At 45.2% G+C, this 12,379-nt stretch overlaps 1 protein-coding gene across 1 annotated transcript; it reads right to left on the bottom strand.

Moving 5' to 3' along the window:
• Positions 1 to 331: 331 nt before the first annotated feature.
• LOC133471491 (transcription factor 7-like) lies at positions 332 to 2,742 on the bottom strand. The gene is made up of 6 exons (XM_061761060.1): positions 2,394 to 2,742; positions 2,173 to 2,320; positions 1,980 to 2,087; positions 1,814 to 1,871; positions 1,081 to 1,268; positions 332 to 460 (listed from the first exon to the last, which is right to left on the bottom strand). Exons 2-6 carry the CDS (start codon positions 2,260 to 2,262, stop codon positions 332 to 334), a joined length of 573 nt encoding a protein of 190 aa, XP_061617044.1. The 5' UTR covers positions 2,263 to 2,320; positions 2,394 to 2,742.
• Between the last annotated feature and the right edge of the window lie 9,637 nt (positions 2,743 to 12,379).

Consider the following 12,379-nt stretch of genomic DNA (forward strand, 5'->3'; position numbering starts at 1 on the left):
TAGCTTTCCACCTGCTTTGATATAATCCAATATATAAAAAAAAAAAAAGGAATTTCACTCTTTCAATGGAACGACTGAAATTAAATACTAATTCACTGAGATGCACCTATAGATTATTTTTGTAGAGGCAGAATTTCAGAGCCACGTAGTAGGCTTTGGACAGATTTATATGAACTAAAAATACTTAGATATACTGTACTTACCGGTCAGATGATTTACGCTGGAAATCACTTTCTCTTTTGTCCTAAACCAAAAAAAAAAGCATGGGGTCATCACACACAAAAGCATTTGAGAAATTATTATTGACTGTTGTTGCTCCACTGTATCATAACTAAATGACTCTGGGACTCACGTAGTTGTCTCTGTAGGTCCAGTCCGGGTACCTGGTGGCGTGGATCCAGCTGAGCCGCTCAGATTCGTGGAAGTAACTGAGCTGCTCAGCCGGCGTCAGCGACTTCCACTGTGGACATCACCAAAGTGTCAGCGCACACATGCAGAACAACACCAGACAAGCGACGAGGACGTTTGTCGCAAACACAACACACCAGTTGCCCGAGGACCTTATTGACAGCAGCACTGTCTTGCCATGGCGCAGCGGCCTTCACAAAACCTCCATGAAGATCATGAACGCATGAGGGGGCTTCTTGATGTAAGGCGCGGTGGACTTCTCCGTGCATTTATTCCTCTTTGTTCTCATGGGAAAACAAAGCATCAGCATGTCGCCTCTGTGTGCATGTGCCGGGAAATACATTTTACAGAGAATACTTACTTTGAATTCGATGGCGAACGTCGAGGAGGATGGCGAACTGGCCCAGGCACCAGCTCGGAAAAGTTCTGTCCTGTTGTCCAAACACCTCAAGACGCACGTGTTGAATAACAGGAAGTGTGCGAAGATGCAAACATTCAGTTCGCTGCCTCACCGGCCCCACATCCAGGCCCCATCCTGAGACCCCAAACTCAGTGTCCCCCAAGAGAAAATTGGACACGAGGTCCTCGTCGGGCCTCGTCGAGGGCACCGGGGCCGGTACCACAAGCTCTGGATTTATTAAAACATTTGCAATATATTTAAAGTGATCCGGCCGCTTCCTCCGCCTCCAGTGCCTCAAGCTGCCTGTACAAGGCCGCTGTCAGATCCACCTCGGGCCCCACATCCAGGCTCAGTGCGGAGCCCCCAATGTCTGTGTTCCCCAATAGAATACTGGACACGAGGTCCTCGTCGGACCCCGTTGAGAGCACCGTGGCCGGTACCGTGAGCTGTGGCGCAGGCGCTGCAAACACAAATAAAAACATAGGTCAGTTCTGAGACGCGAGTCATGAAACGACTTTCAAAATAATCTCATGATAGCCAGTGCAATATTCTGCCTTTCCTCAGGTTATAAAATGCTCAGTTTGCTTGGAACCAGAGGTAGTAACTGTACGTAGTCGTCAGGAATTTGGTACACAATGTAAAGATTTCAGTCCACTTTTCAGATTAAGGCGAAATTATGGACAGAAGTACCAAAGCATATTTGGGCCATAACAAAAATTGAAGCTGCTGTGATCCCATTTACCGGTAGATAGACGAAGGACAGTGGCAAAATATTAGGAACATCTCTATCATCAACATATAAGTGCATCGCAATGCATGGAAGATATTTTCTATTTAATTAAAATTAAACATTAATAATTATGGATATTATATTATAATATTATAATATTAATATAATATAATTATATTATACATTATTTTTGTACAGGCAGAATTTCAGAGCGACGTAGTAGGCTTTGGGCAGATTTATATGAAATAAAAAATACTTAGATATACTGTACTTACCGGTCAGATGATTTACGCTGGTGGCTGCACTGCCCCACTTTCTCTTTTGCTTTTTGCACTAAACAAAAAAAAAAAGCATGGGGTCAGCACACACAAAAGTATTTGAGAAATTATTCTTGACTGTTGTTGCTCCACTGTATAATAACTAAATGACACTGGGACTCACGTAGTTGTCTCTGTAGGTCCAGTCCGGGTACCTGGTGGCGTGGATCCGACTGAGCCGCTCAGATTCGTGGAAGTAACTGAGCTGCTCAGCCGGCGTCAGCGACTTCCACTGTGGACATCACCAAAGTGTCAGCGCACACATGCAGAACAACACCAGACAAGCGACGAGGACGTTTGTCGCAAACACAACTCACCATTTGCCCCAGGACCTTGTTGACAGCGGCGCTGTCTTGCCTTGGCGCAGCGGCCTTCACGAAAGGCCGCTGCGCCTTCATGAAAATCATGAATGCGTTTGGTGGCTTTTTGATATAAGACGTGTCTCCGCATTTCCTCCTCTTTGTGCTAATGGGAAAACAAAGCATCAGCATGTCGCCTCTGTGTGCATGTGCCAGGAAAGACATTTGACAGAGAATACTTTGAATTCGCTGGTGAAGGTCAAGGAGGATGGCGAACTGGGCCCGGCACCAGCTTGGAAAAGGTCTGTCTTAATCTCACCACCGACGGTGCACCGCTGACCTGCAAAAAAAAATTGTTATTAACGTACTTTTTATTACTACTCAGTTGTAACAAGTAACGAAAATTCCTCAACAGCAGAATAAGAAGCACCATTAAACATGATTTAAGATAGGATAATATTGTATCCCCAATGAGCAAATGCCGGTGTAACAGGAGCACACAGTACATTATTTAGCAAATAATAAAAATACATAGTCAGAAACAAAGCTTTATTCAATGACTTTCTTAAACCTAAGTGGCTTGTGACCCACAACCCCCCCCCCCCCCCCCCAGAGAAAAAAACGGGCACTTGTGTCTATGGATTAGGATCAATTATTACAGTATGGAATCACATTTTTGCTGCATGTCCCAAAAATTTCCATGTGCGCATTTGAGATTTATGTATGAATCGTCTCCTACCTGCTCTCGTTGGTTGAGCATCTTGCCCGAGTCCGCGCTCACCACTTCCCAAATGGTTTCCCACCGTCGGTTATCCATCATTACACTCGGAATGGGCTTTTCTTGGTCACTTGGTATTTATGTCTTTCCCACTATTAGGACCGCCCAAAATAAGTCAATCCGCCAATCACACGGCGAAGACTGGGGGGCTCTTTGTGACGTCAGATGATTTACGCTGGTGGCTGCACTTGAGGTCAAGTTCAAAGAGCGGCGATGGCGAAGCTAACAAGCGAGCTAGCTAACTGACGGCCAATTCGACCGACATTTTGTCCATTCCACCCTGACGAAAATAATAAAAACGCCTCTTTTGACCTTCAGAGACCATCACAATATGGTGAGTCTTTTCGAAGGGGCTTGCGATGTGGCCGCCATTTTAAGAGCCACAATGTTCAAAACGAGTGACCAAAACTTGTGCAGAGCAACAGTCAAAGCGATTTTAGCTTAGAAAAAAAGACAAATATATCCATGACACTCCGTTAATGTCCTGTTGTGGGTGGTCGTTTTTGCCAGACACAACATAAATTGGTTCAATTCATCTAACAGCCGTAATACATTCAGACATATTGCAAAATTGAAACAAATGCCAAATGGCGGTACATTTCTTGTATTTACTTCAGGTTTCCAAGTTTTCTCAAGTATTTAGCTGGCCGCCATTTCACAATATTTTGCTGTTAACGGTACAAACCACACCAAAAATTAATCAGAGTGACTGATTAAGTATATGCAGAGGTGGCGAGAGAAGCCAAATACTGTTCTCAAGTCAGAATACTTTTACTTTAGAATAATGTGACTCGTCTCAGTAAAAAGTAGTCCTCCAAATAATTTCTTGAGTAAGAGTAAGAAAGTACTCAGTGGGAGGAAAAAAAACTACTCAAGTACTGAGTAACTAGTGAGTAACTTGTGATTTATTATTTATTTATTTTTTTAATCAGACCATGAATGTCAAATAAAATCAAAATAACGAAATCAAATATGAATGTGCAAATTCAGATATTGCTGGACAATATCACTTCATCCAAAACATAATAGATAACATCTTTATCAAATAAAATCTTTGGAAAATAACAAATTCAGGCAAATTCAGCTCCAAGAAATGGTCTTACACTATACTGTTTCAACTTGTTAAACGGCACACTACTGTAGGCTCACCAGGTAGATTACAAAAACAGGAACAAGGTTGCTGATGATATAAAAATATACACATCACTTTTAAAATGCCAGGGTTTTGAATTGCACAAGAATTTTTCACCAAGATTAATCATTTTAACACATTTTCAAATATTAATGTGCCCGAGAATTTGTACAACTCAACTGTTTTATTTTTTTATCTTTTTGAGAGGGGAGGTAAAAATAAACTTGACTGTGATGGACTTGGACAGGACGTTTAACTTGTTGGCTTCTTGGCCATGTCACCATTGCGAAAGAGATGTTCTGTTTGAAAAGTTGAAACAAAACAAATCAAATCTGGTTGCACAAGGATGCACTCCCTCATAACTGCCATCTGGCTGTGTTCAGAATTAACAGTCTGTCGTGGTGTCATGGTCTGTGTTTTGGTTTAGGTTGTGTTTAGTTTTGTTTCATGTTTTCCTGTGTTCCATGTTTGTCGTGTGCTCATTAGGTTGTTGTGTCCACCTGTTCTCGTCTACTTTGTGTCGACCAATCAACTCTCTCCAGCCACTCGTGTCTTGTCCAGGTGTTCCTCGTTGTCTCGTCAATTTGTTTGTATTTAGTTTCCTGGTTTCTTTCAGTTCTTGTCGGTTCATTGTTGTTGTCACATGTCTTGCCATGTCATAGTCGCCGGTTGTTTTTATCATTGTGATTAAATATTATTATTTTGAGATTCCCGCACTCCTGCCTTGCCTACCTGCTTCCCTGCAATTGGGTCCACCATGTTCTTGCCTTGCGTTCCTCGCCTTCGCCCTAACCACGTATGTGACACGTGGCTGTCGCGACTCACTTTGACAAGGCCGCAATGCTCGGGCATTGCGGTCTAATCAAAGTGACTTTTTCCTTGTGTCATTTCACGTTATTACACACAACTTAATTTCTGACCTTATTTATTCTACTTTCTTTGTACGTATGGATTACTTGGGTTGTTCCCAACATTTGGTGAAATTTTCATGTCAATACCACCTTTGGAAATATATTTAATGAGAAAAATAGTGACGTGTTAAATACTTATTTCAGCCACTGTACTTACAATTGTGAAACATTTATTTGAAAAAAGCAATTAATTGGTTATGCACATTTTGTAAAAACCTTTGTAATAAAGAACAAATTCATAGTCTGTGTTTTGATACTGTGTATCTTGGCCAGTCTGAATCAGGGTGAAGCCACCCCTGCGTCAACCATGTCGACTTTGGGGCACGTGGACACGGAGGAGGACGCCTCGGCCGCTTCCGCCACCTCCAAGGCAAGGCTTTCAGCTCCTTGAATAGGGCAGAGGTCAGGGCCACCTCGGGTCCCACATCCAGGCTGGTGCTCCATGTTGTGGAGTCTCCCATCTCAAACATAGCAGAGATCAGGTCCACCTTGGGCCCATCATGCAGGATAGAGGTGCATGTTGAAGAGGACGCCTCGGCAGCTTCCGCCGCCTCCAATGCTTCTCACTCCCTGAACAAGGAAGAGGTCAGGTCCGCTTCAGGCCCCACATCCAGGCTCCATGTTGTTGAGCGAGAGGACGCCGAAACTGTCCCTCTAAGTCTCCCAATTCAAAAATTGAGCTCAGGTCCGCGTTTTTCCCCTCATGCTGGGTGTTGGTGAAAGGCGTGGGGCCCAGCAGAGCGAGCACAGGTCCCTACACCCTGAACTGGTCGCCAGTCAATCGCAGGGCACATACAGACACGGACGACCATTTGCAATCACATTTGCACCGTCACTGAGTGGGAACTGAATCCACGGTGCCCGCACCAAAGTCAGGCGAGTGTACCACTACACCATCAGTGGCTCGTTTCTAAAAACATTTGAAATCAATTTTGATTCTGTGATGAGATACTGAACCAGGTTGAAGCCAACCCTGCCCTCTCTCTGCCTCTGTCATGTCCACTTTGCGACACATGCCTGGGAAGGAGGACGTCTCTGCAGCTTCCGCCGCCTCCAATTCCTCCAGCTGCTCGACCAAGGCGGAGGTCAGGTCCACCTCAAGCCCCACATCCAGGCCCCATACTGAGCCCCCAAAGTCTGTGTCCCCCAATTCAAAAATGGGCACGAGGTCCGTGGCCGGCCCTTTTGAAGGCGCCGGGGCCGGCAGAGCAAGCTCTGGTGCAGGCACTGCAAAAACAAAAACATAAGTACACGAGCTGTTGAGGCAGTTCTCACCAGCAGTCATCGAATCAGTCCTGTGTTCATCCATCACAGTCTGGTTTGGTGCTTCCACCAATAAAGGACAAACTCCGACTGCAACGGTCACTCAAAACTACTGAAAAATTGTCAGTAACCCCCTATCTGCCCTTGAGGACTTGCATGCTGCAAGAAGTAAGACAGGAGCGTGCAAAATCCTCTTGGACCCTCCACATCCTGGTCACCACCTCTTCCAGCTCCTTCCCTCAGGGAGGCGCAATCGAACAATGCAAACTAAAACTAGCAGACATTCCAACAGGTTCTTCCCTCGTGCCATTAACTTCTTAAACAGTTAACTTACAATTCATTTGTAACATGCTGCCATTTTTGTCTTGAGATTCTTGTCACATCTCTGTCGGGCCAATTATACATTATTCGTGCACTCACCGTCGTAGTCTTGCCACTCGGCACTACTTTCATATCTGTTGTTGACCAATACTGGCCACTTGTGCTTGAGAAGTATCTGCACCATTTGCACAATTGACACTTCCAGATTATCGCACTGCAAGTCACTTTAAACTGCATCAATTTCTTGAAGTCCTTGCACAATTTGCACAACGGTCACTGTAACAGACTTTTGTTCTATTAGACATTTCAAACTGCTCTAAATTGCTTGACGACTCGGCCCCATTTGCACAATTGTCACAAAAAAAAGTCTCGTTATTGCCACATGACTGGTAACCATTTATTTCAGTAGTTCAATTGAAATAATTATTTTCATATATTAATACACTGCAGAAATGTTTTGAAAAAAATTGGATTCTATCTAAAAGCAGATGAAAAACCCAAATTTACGACAAAAAATTAAAATATAAACACTCAAAATGACTTTTTTTACATATAGAAATGAGGTCATAATTGGACATTTGAAAACAAAAAAATTCAGAATAAAATGATTGAACGTTTTTACCATTTATTGACATGCACTTAACTATTCATTGCAGAGATGCGCCGAATAGTTTGCCACGCTCCTTAATCTACCGGTAAATGGGGTCACCCCAATATTCGAAACATCTGTCAGTATGATGTCGTGTAGTTGTCCAGAATAGAATATGATCACAGCAGCTTCGACTTTCTTTGTGGCCCTAATATTCCTTGGTACTTTTCTGTCCATAATTTCATCGTTAACTGAAAGGTCGACTGACATTGTTTAGCAACACCACCTCAAATTCTTGACGACGACTAACAGTTTATACCTCTGGTTTCAAACCAAACTGAGCATTATATAACCTTAGTCAAGGCAGAATACGGCACTGGCTATCATTAGATTATTTTGAAAGTAGTCTCATGACTCACATCTCAGAACTGACGGATGTTATGTGTTTGTGTTTGCAGTGTCTGCACCTGAGCTCGCCTTTCACCAACACCCAGCATGAGGGGCAAAACGCGGACCTGAGCTCAATTTTTGAATTGGGAGACTTGTCAACATGGAGCCTGGATGTGGGGCCCAAAGCGGACCTAACCTCTGCCTTGTTCAGGGAGCGAGAAGCATTGGAGGCGGGAGAAGCCGCCGAGGCGTCCTCCCTCTCCTCCTCTTCAACATGCACCTCTATCCTGCATGATGAGCCCAAGGCGGACCTGATCTCCGCTATGTTTGAGATGGGAGACTTTCAGGTGATGGATCTGGCCCAGACGTCCTCTCACTCATCAATATGGAGCACTGGCCTGGATGTGGGACCCGAGGTGGCCCTGACCTCTGCCCTATTCAAGGAGCTGGAAGACTTGCCTCGGAGGCGGCCGAGGCGTCCTCCTCCTCGTCCACGTGCCGCAAAGTCCACATGGCCGAGGCAGCGAGCGCGCAGGGGAGGCTTCACCCTGATTCAGACTGGAAAATATACACAGTATCTAAGCACAGACTATGAATTTCTTCTCTATTTCAAAGATTTTTTATAAAATGTGCATAACCTATGAATTGATTTTTTTTTTCAATAAATGCTCTACAATTGTACATATATGAATTCCCTCTATGAATGTTTTTACAAATGTTATTTATTAATTCTATTCTACATGACACCTGTTTTCCTCTTTCTCCTATTGGGAAAACAAAACATGAGCAAACACACGTCGCCTCTGTGAGGACGTGCCAGGAAAGACTGTCACGGGCGCCAATGCCGTAAGGGCAGATCCCAAAAAATAGACTCCAGGTAAGAGGTCCGAACAATTTTTATTAAATGGCAGAGCATGTGATGGCGAGACATACGAAACTAAAGGAACTCACAACCAGAGAGAATCAAAAACAGATAACGCAGCGAGACACGACAAACGGTCCGTGTGGTATAATCGTATTGAGCCTAAATTTGGACAGCGGTCAGAACGGCGGCAAACACGTGACAAAAACGAGTGAATATTCTGACGCCCACACACTGTCACGGTGCCCTCTAAAAAGGCTGATGATTACAATGCATGACAGGTGCGTCACCGATGTCAACGCCCTCCTTCGCTCACCCAGACACTGCAACACAAAGAAAAAGGAACGCTCCTCAGGGCCGTAACCCTCCCAGTCGACCAAATACTGCACACCCCTGCCCCTTCTTCTGGAATCCAATATTTCACCCACCGTGTACACTGGCTCACCATCAACCACCCGCGGAGGAGGAGGAGGCACCGCTGGAGGACACAGAGGGCTGGAGGAAACCGGTTTGAGCAAGGAGACATGGAATACAGGGTGAACTTTCATGGCAGGAGGGAGCCGAAGTTTAACTGCCACCGGGTTAACAACAGAGTCAATTTCGAAAGGAACAATATACCGAAGACCCAGTTTTTTGCCCTCTCAGCCTGGCCGTTGGTCTGCGGGTGGAAACCGGACGAACGTCTGGAGCTCTTTGCAGAACAACCTCCAGACCCGAGAGACGAACTGCGGCCCCCTGTCAGACACCAGATCAGCAGGAATACCATGAACTCGGAAGACATGGTCGACAAGGAGATTAGCAGTCTCAAAAGAGGACGGCAGCTTCGGCAGAGCAACGAAATGGGCCATCTTGGAGAATCTGTCGACAACACTCAGGATGACCGAGTTCCCTCCGGACAGCGGAAGGCCCGTGATAAAGTCCAAGGCGACGTGGGACCAGTGGCGGGAAGGAATGGGCAGTGGACGAAGAAGACCAGCTGGAGGACGATGGGACATCTTGCTACGGGCATACACTGAGCATGCCGAAACATATTCTTTAACGTCCCTGCGTAGTCCCTGCGTAGTCCCTGCCACCAGAACTGTTGGGAAATGAGGAAAAATGTCCGACTGATCCCAGGATGGCAAGCGACTCAGAAGTCAATCCCCGGCCCTGCCTGTGTGGAGTTTGCATGTTCTCCCCGTGCCTGCGTGGGTTTTCTATTTCCTCCCACATCCCAAAAACATGCATTAATTGAAGACTCTAAATTGCCCGTAGGTGTGACTGTGAGTGCAAATGGTTGTTTGTTTGTTTGTGCCCTGCGATTGGCTGGCAACCAGTTCAGGGTGTGCCCCTCCTCCTGCCCGATGATAGCTGGGATAGGCTCCAGCACGCCCGCGACCCTGGATGGATGGATCGATGTCACAGAGCACATCATTAATAAGATACTGAAACACAGCGGGTGCATTTGTGAGTCCAAAAGGCATGACTAAGTACTCAAAATGACCTAATGGAGTATTGAACGCAGTCTTCCACTCATCTCCCTCCTTCATCCTCACCAGGTGATAGGCATTTCGCAGATCTAATTTTGTGAACACCTTTGCAGACTGCAAAGGGGCAAACGGCGAGTCCAACAGAGGGAGAGGATACTTATTCTTTATCGTGATGTCGTTAAGACCCCGGAAATCGACACTGAGTCGCAGGGTCCCGTCCTTTTTATCGATAAAGAAAAATCCGGCGCCAACTGCCGACAATGAGGGACGAATCAACCCGGCTGCAAGCGAAGTCGAAATATAATTCTTTGCCTCTTGCTCAGGCTTGGAAATCTGATGCAGCCTCGCACATGGTAGTGGAGCCTCGGGAATGAACTCTATGGAACAGTCGTATGGACGATGCGGAGGCAAAGACTGGCCGCGATCCTTACTGAACACGAGTTGCAAATCATGGTACTCAACCGGTACTTTAGCCAAATCGATGTGCTCGTCTTGAACACGGTAGTCAACATGGCAGACTGCAGACAATGAGAATGACAAAATAGGCTCCAATTCACAATCTATAGTTGATCCCAATTAATATCTGGATTATGAAGTTTTAACCACGTTAATCCCAGCACAACTGGAGCAGATTGACAGGGCATTACAAAAAAATCGCAGCGATTCGATGTGGTTACCCGAGAGCTTTAAACACAGCGGAGCCGTAATATGTGTTGTAACCACAAGGAGACGCCCATCCAAATCAAGAACTTTTCTCGGTTCGCTAAATCTGTACAGCGGACAATTTAGAGTCTCTATCACACAGGAGTCCACAAAACACTCATCAGCTCCGGAGTCAATTAACGCGGAAACCTTCACACTGCCGCCAAATCCCGATACTTCGCCCAATTGAAGTCTCTTGTTGTTCGATCCAGTTCTCAATTCATCGGGTACCAAGTCTTCATCAAAATACTCACACGATGAGACGTTCTTTCCGGAGGCAGAAGGCGCTGTCACCACCACCTGGCCGCTCTGCTCGGATCGCGTAGCGTCACTTCCCCGTGAAGGTCTCGCCATGCAGGTGGATACCTTGTGTCGCGGTTGGCCGCAGTACAGACAGTTGCTGAATCAACCTCACCAGACTCAATCAAACCCACGCTCCTATAAACATCTATCACGTGCTAAGAAACAATTCTATCCTCTGAAATCCAATTGAAACTCTTAAAAATATCGAAAGGCACATCAGTATTGTACACTATGTGAATTGTATTCCTTGTAATATGTGTTTTAACACAATTTTTCCCCCTTCATAGTCTTAATGCTTTAGGATAGTATTCCTCCAGAGCCCGCTGCCCCCAACCAATTCCCCCTCCCTTACAAAGAACCTCACGTTTTTGTGAAGGCAGAATTTTTTGTGGCTTTGGCCAGATTTGTATCAAATACAAATACTGAGACATACTTACTGGTTAAACTGGTGGCTGCACTGCCCCACTTTCTCTTTTGTCATCAAAGCGTAGTTGTGCTCGTTAGCGTAGCAGACGCACTTTGATTAAGTGATGTTCAAGTGATGGAAGCGAATTACAAAATATGAAACCAGTCTTTGTTTTTATTCAATGATTTTTTTTTATTTTTTTTTACAAATTATTGAACAATCTAAAGTGCTGATGGTTTGTTCTCTTTGACATGCAATGTTAAAGGTGCAACAAACAGGCCTTTTTGGGGGGTGGGGCCGCGGGGGGCGTCCTGAAAAGTGATGCTTTCGACACCTGCGATATGCAATACTGGTCACGGAACGAATGGAATTCCTGAGTCCAAATTACTGGATTACTGTATTTTGCACAGTAGAAGCGCTCTTTTATTTCGATGCTGTTTTTGGGTGGCTGGGACGGAATTTCAATGGAAAAAAAGATGACTTGAGATACGAGAGTTTTGTTACGACATGGTACAAAAGGAATTGTTTTAATGGCAGCGGCGGCTGGGGAAGTTCGTCCGAGACGTCCACGGGTCCATCTCTTATGATTTCGGCTGGATTTACAATGCACGGCTCAAGTGAGACAATTTCAGATTTGGATTTTGCGTCACGGCACCGGAAAGACAAATGAAGACAGGCGCTCGAGTGTCAGGACGCTTTCCCCAAAGTTGACCACCAAATCTGTCAGGCCGCCAGACGCTGATCCCCCACGGCCGCAGGTTGCATCAGGTCTTCTGCTGTGGAAAGTTGTCTTCAATTGCACCACAAGTCGTTTCGTGCGCTGCTGCTGACAAATGTGTCGTGTTGATGATTCCAACTGCAAGTCACAATGTGCCTCACGCGTGGAAAAGTCATCACCCCGATACCACTAATTACTTTGCAGGAACAAAACAAGGTCCTATTGTTGCTAATACATTGTTTTCACGGATAAACATATTTCTGTCCAGTTGGCATTTGCAACACACGTTTGAGGGAGCACACACAGAATAGAATATAATTAATAAAACACATTCGTAAAAACATTCATCGAGAGGAAAAAAAACAAAAACGAAGCCATTCG

Source organism: Phyllopteryx taeniolatus, chromosome 21 (genome assembly GCF_024500385.1).
Source record: "Phyllopteryx taeniolatus isolate TA_2022b chromosome 21, UOR_Ptae_1.2, whole genome shotgun sequence".
In the NCBI taxonomy this organism is placed as follows: Eukaryota; Metazoa; Chordata; class Actinopteri; order Syngnathiformes; family Syngnathidae; genus Phyllopteryx; species Phyllopteryx taeniolatus.

Excerpts from the sequence above, each read along its gene's own strand:
- LOC133471491 (XM_061761060.1), bottom strand. The coding sequence starts at position 2,262 with ATGATTTTCATGAAGGCGCAGCGGCCTTTCGTGAAGGCCGCTGCGCCA. Across the intron at positions 2,088-2,172 it reads ACAAGGTCCTGGGGCAAATG|TGGAAGTCGCTGACGCCGGC; the intron begins GTGAGTTGTGTT and ends TGATGTCCACAG. Across the intron at positions 1,872-1,979 it reads GGACCTACAGAGACAACTAC|TGCAAAAAGCAAAAGAGAAA; the intron begins GTGAGTCCCAGT and ends TTTTTTGTTTAG.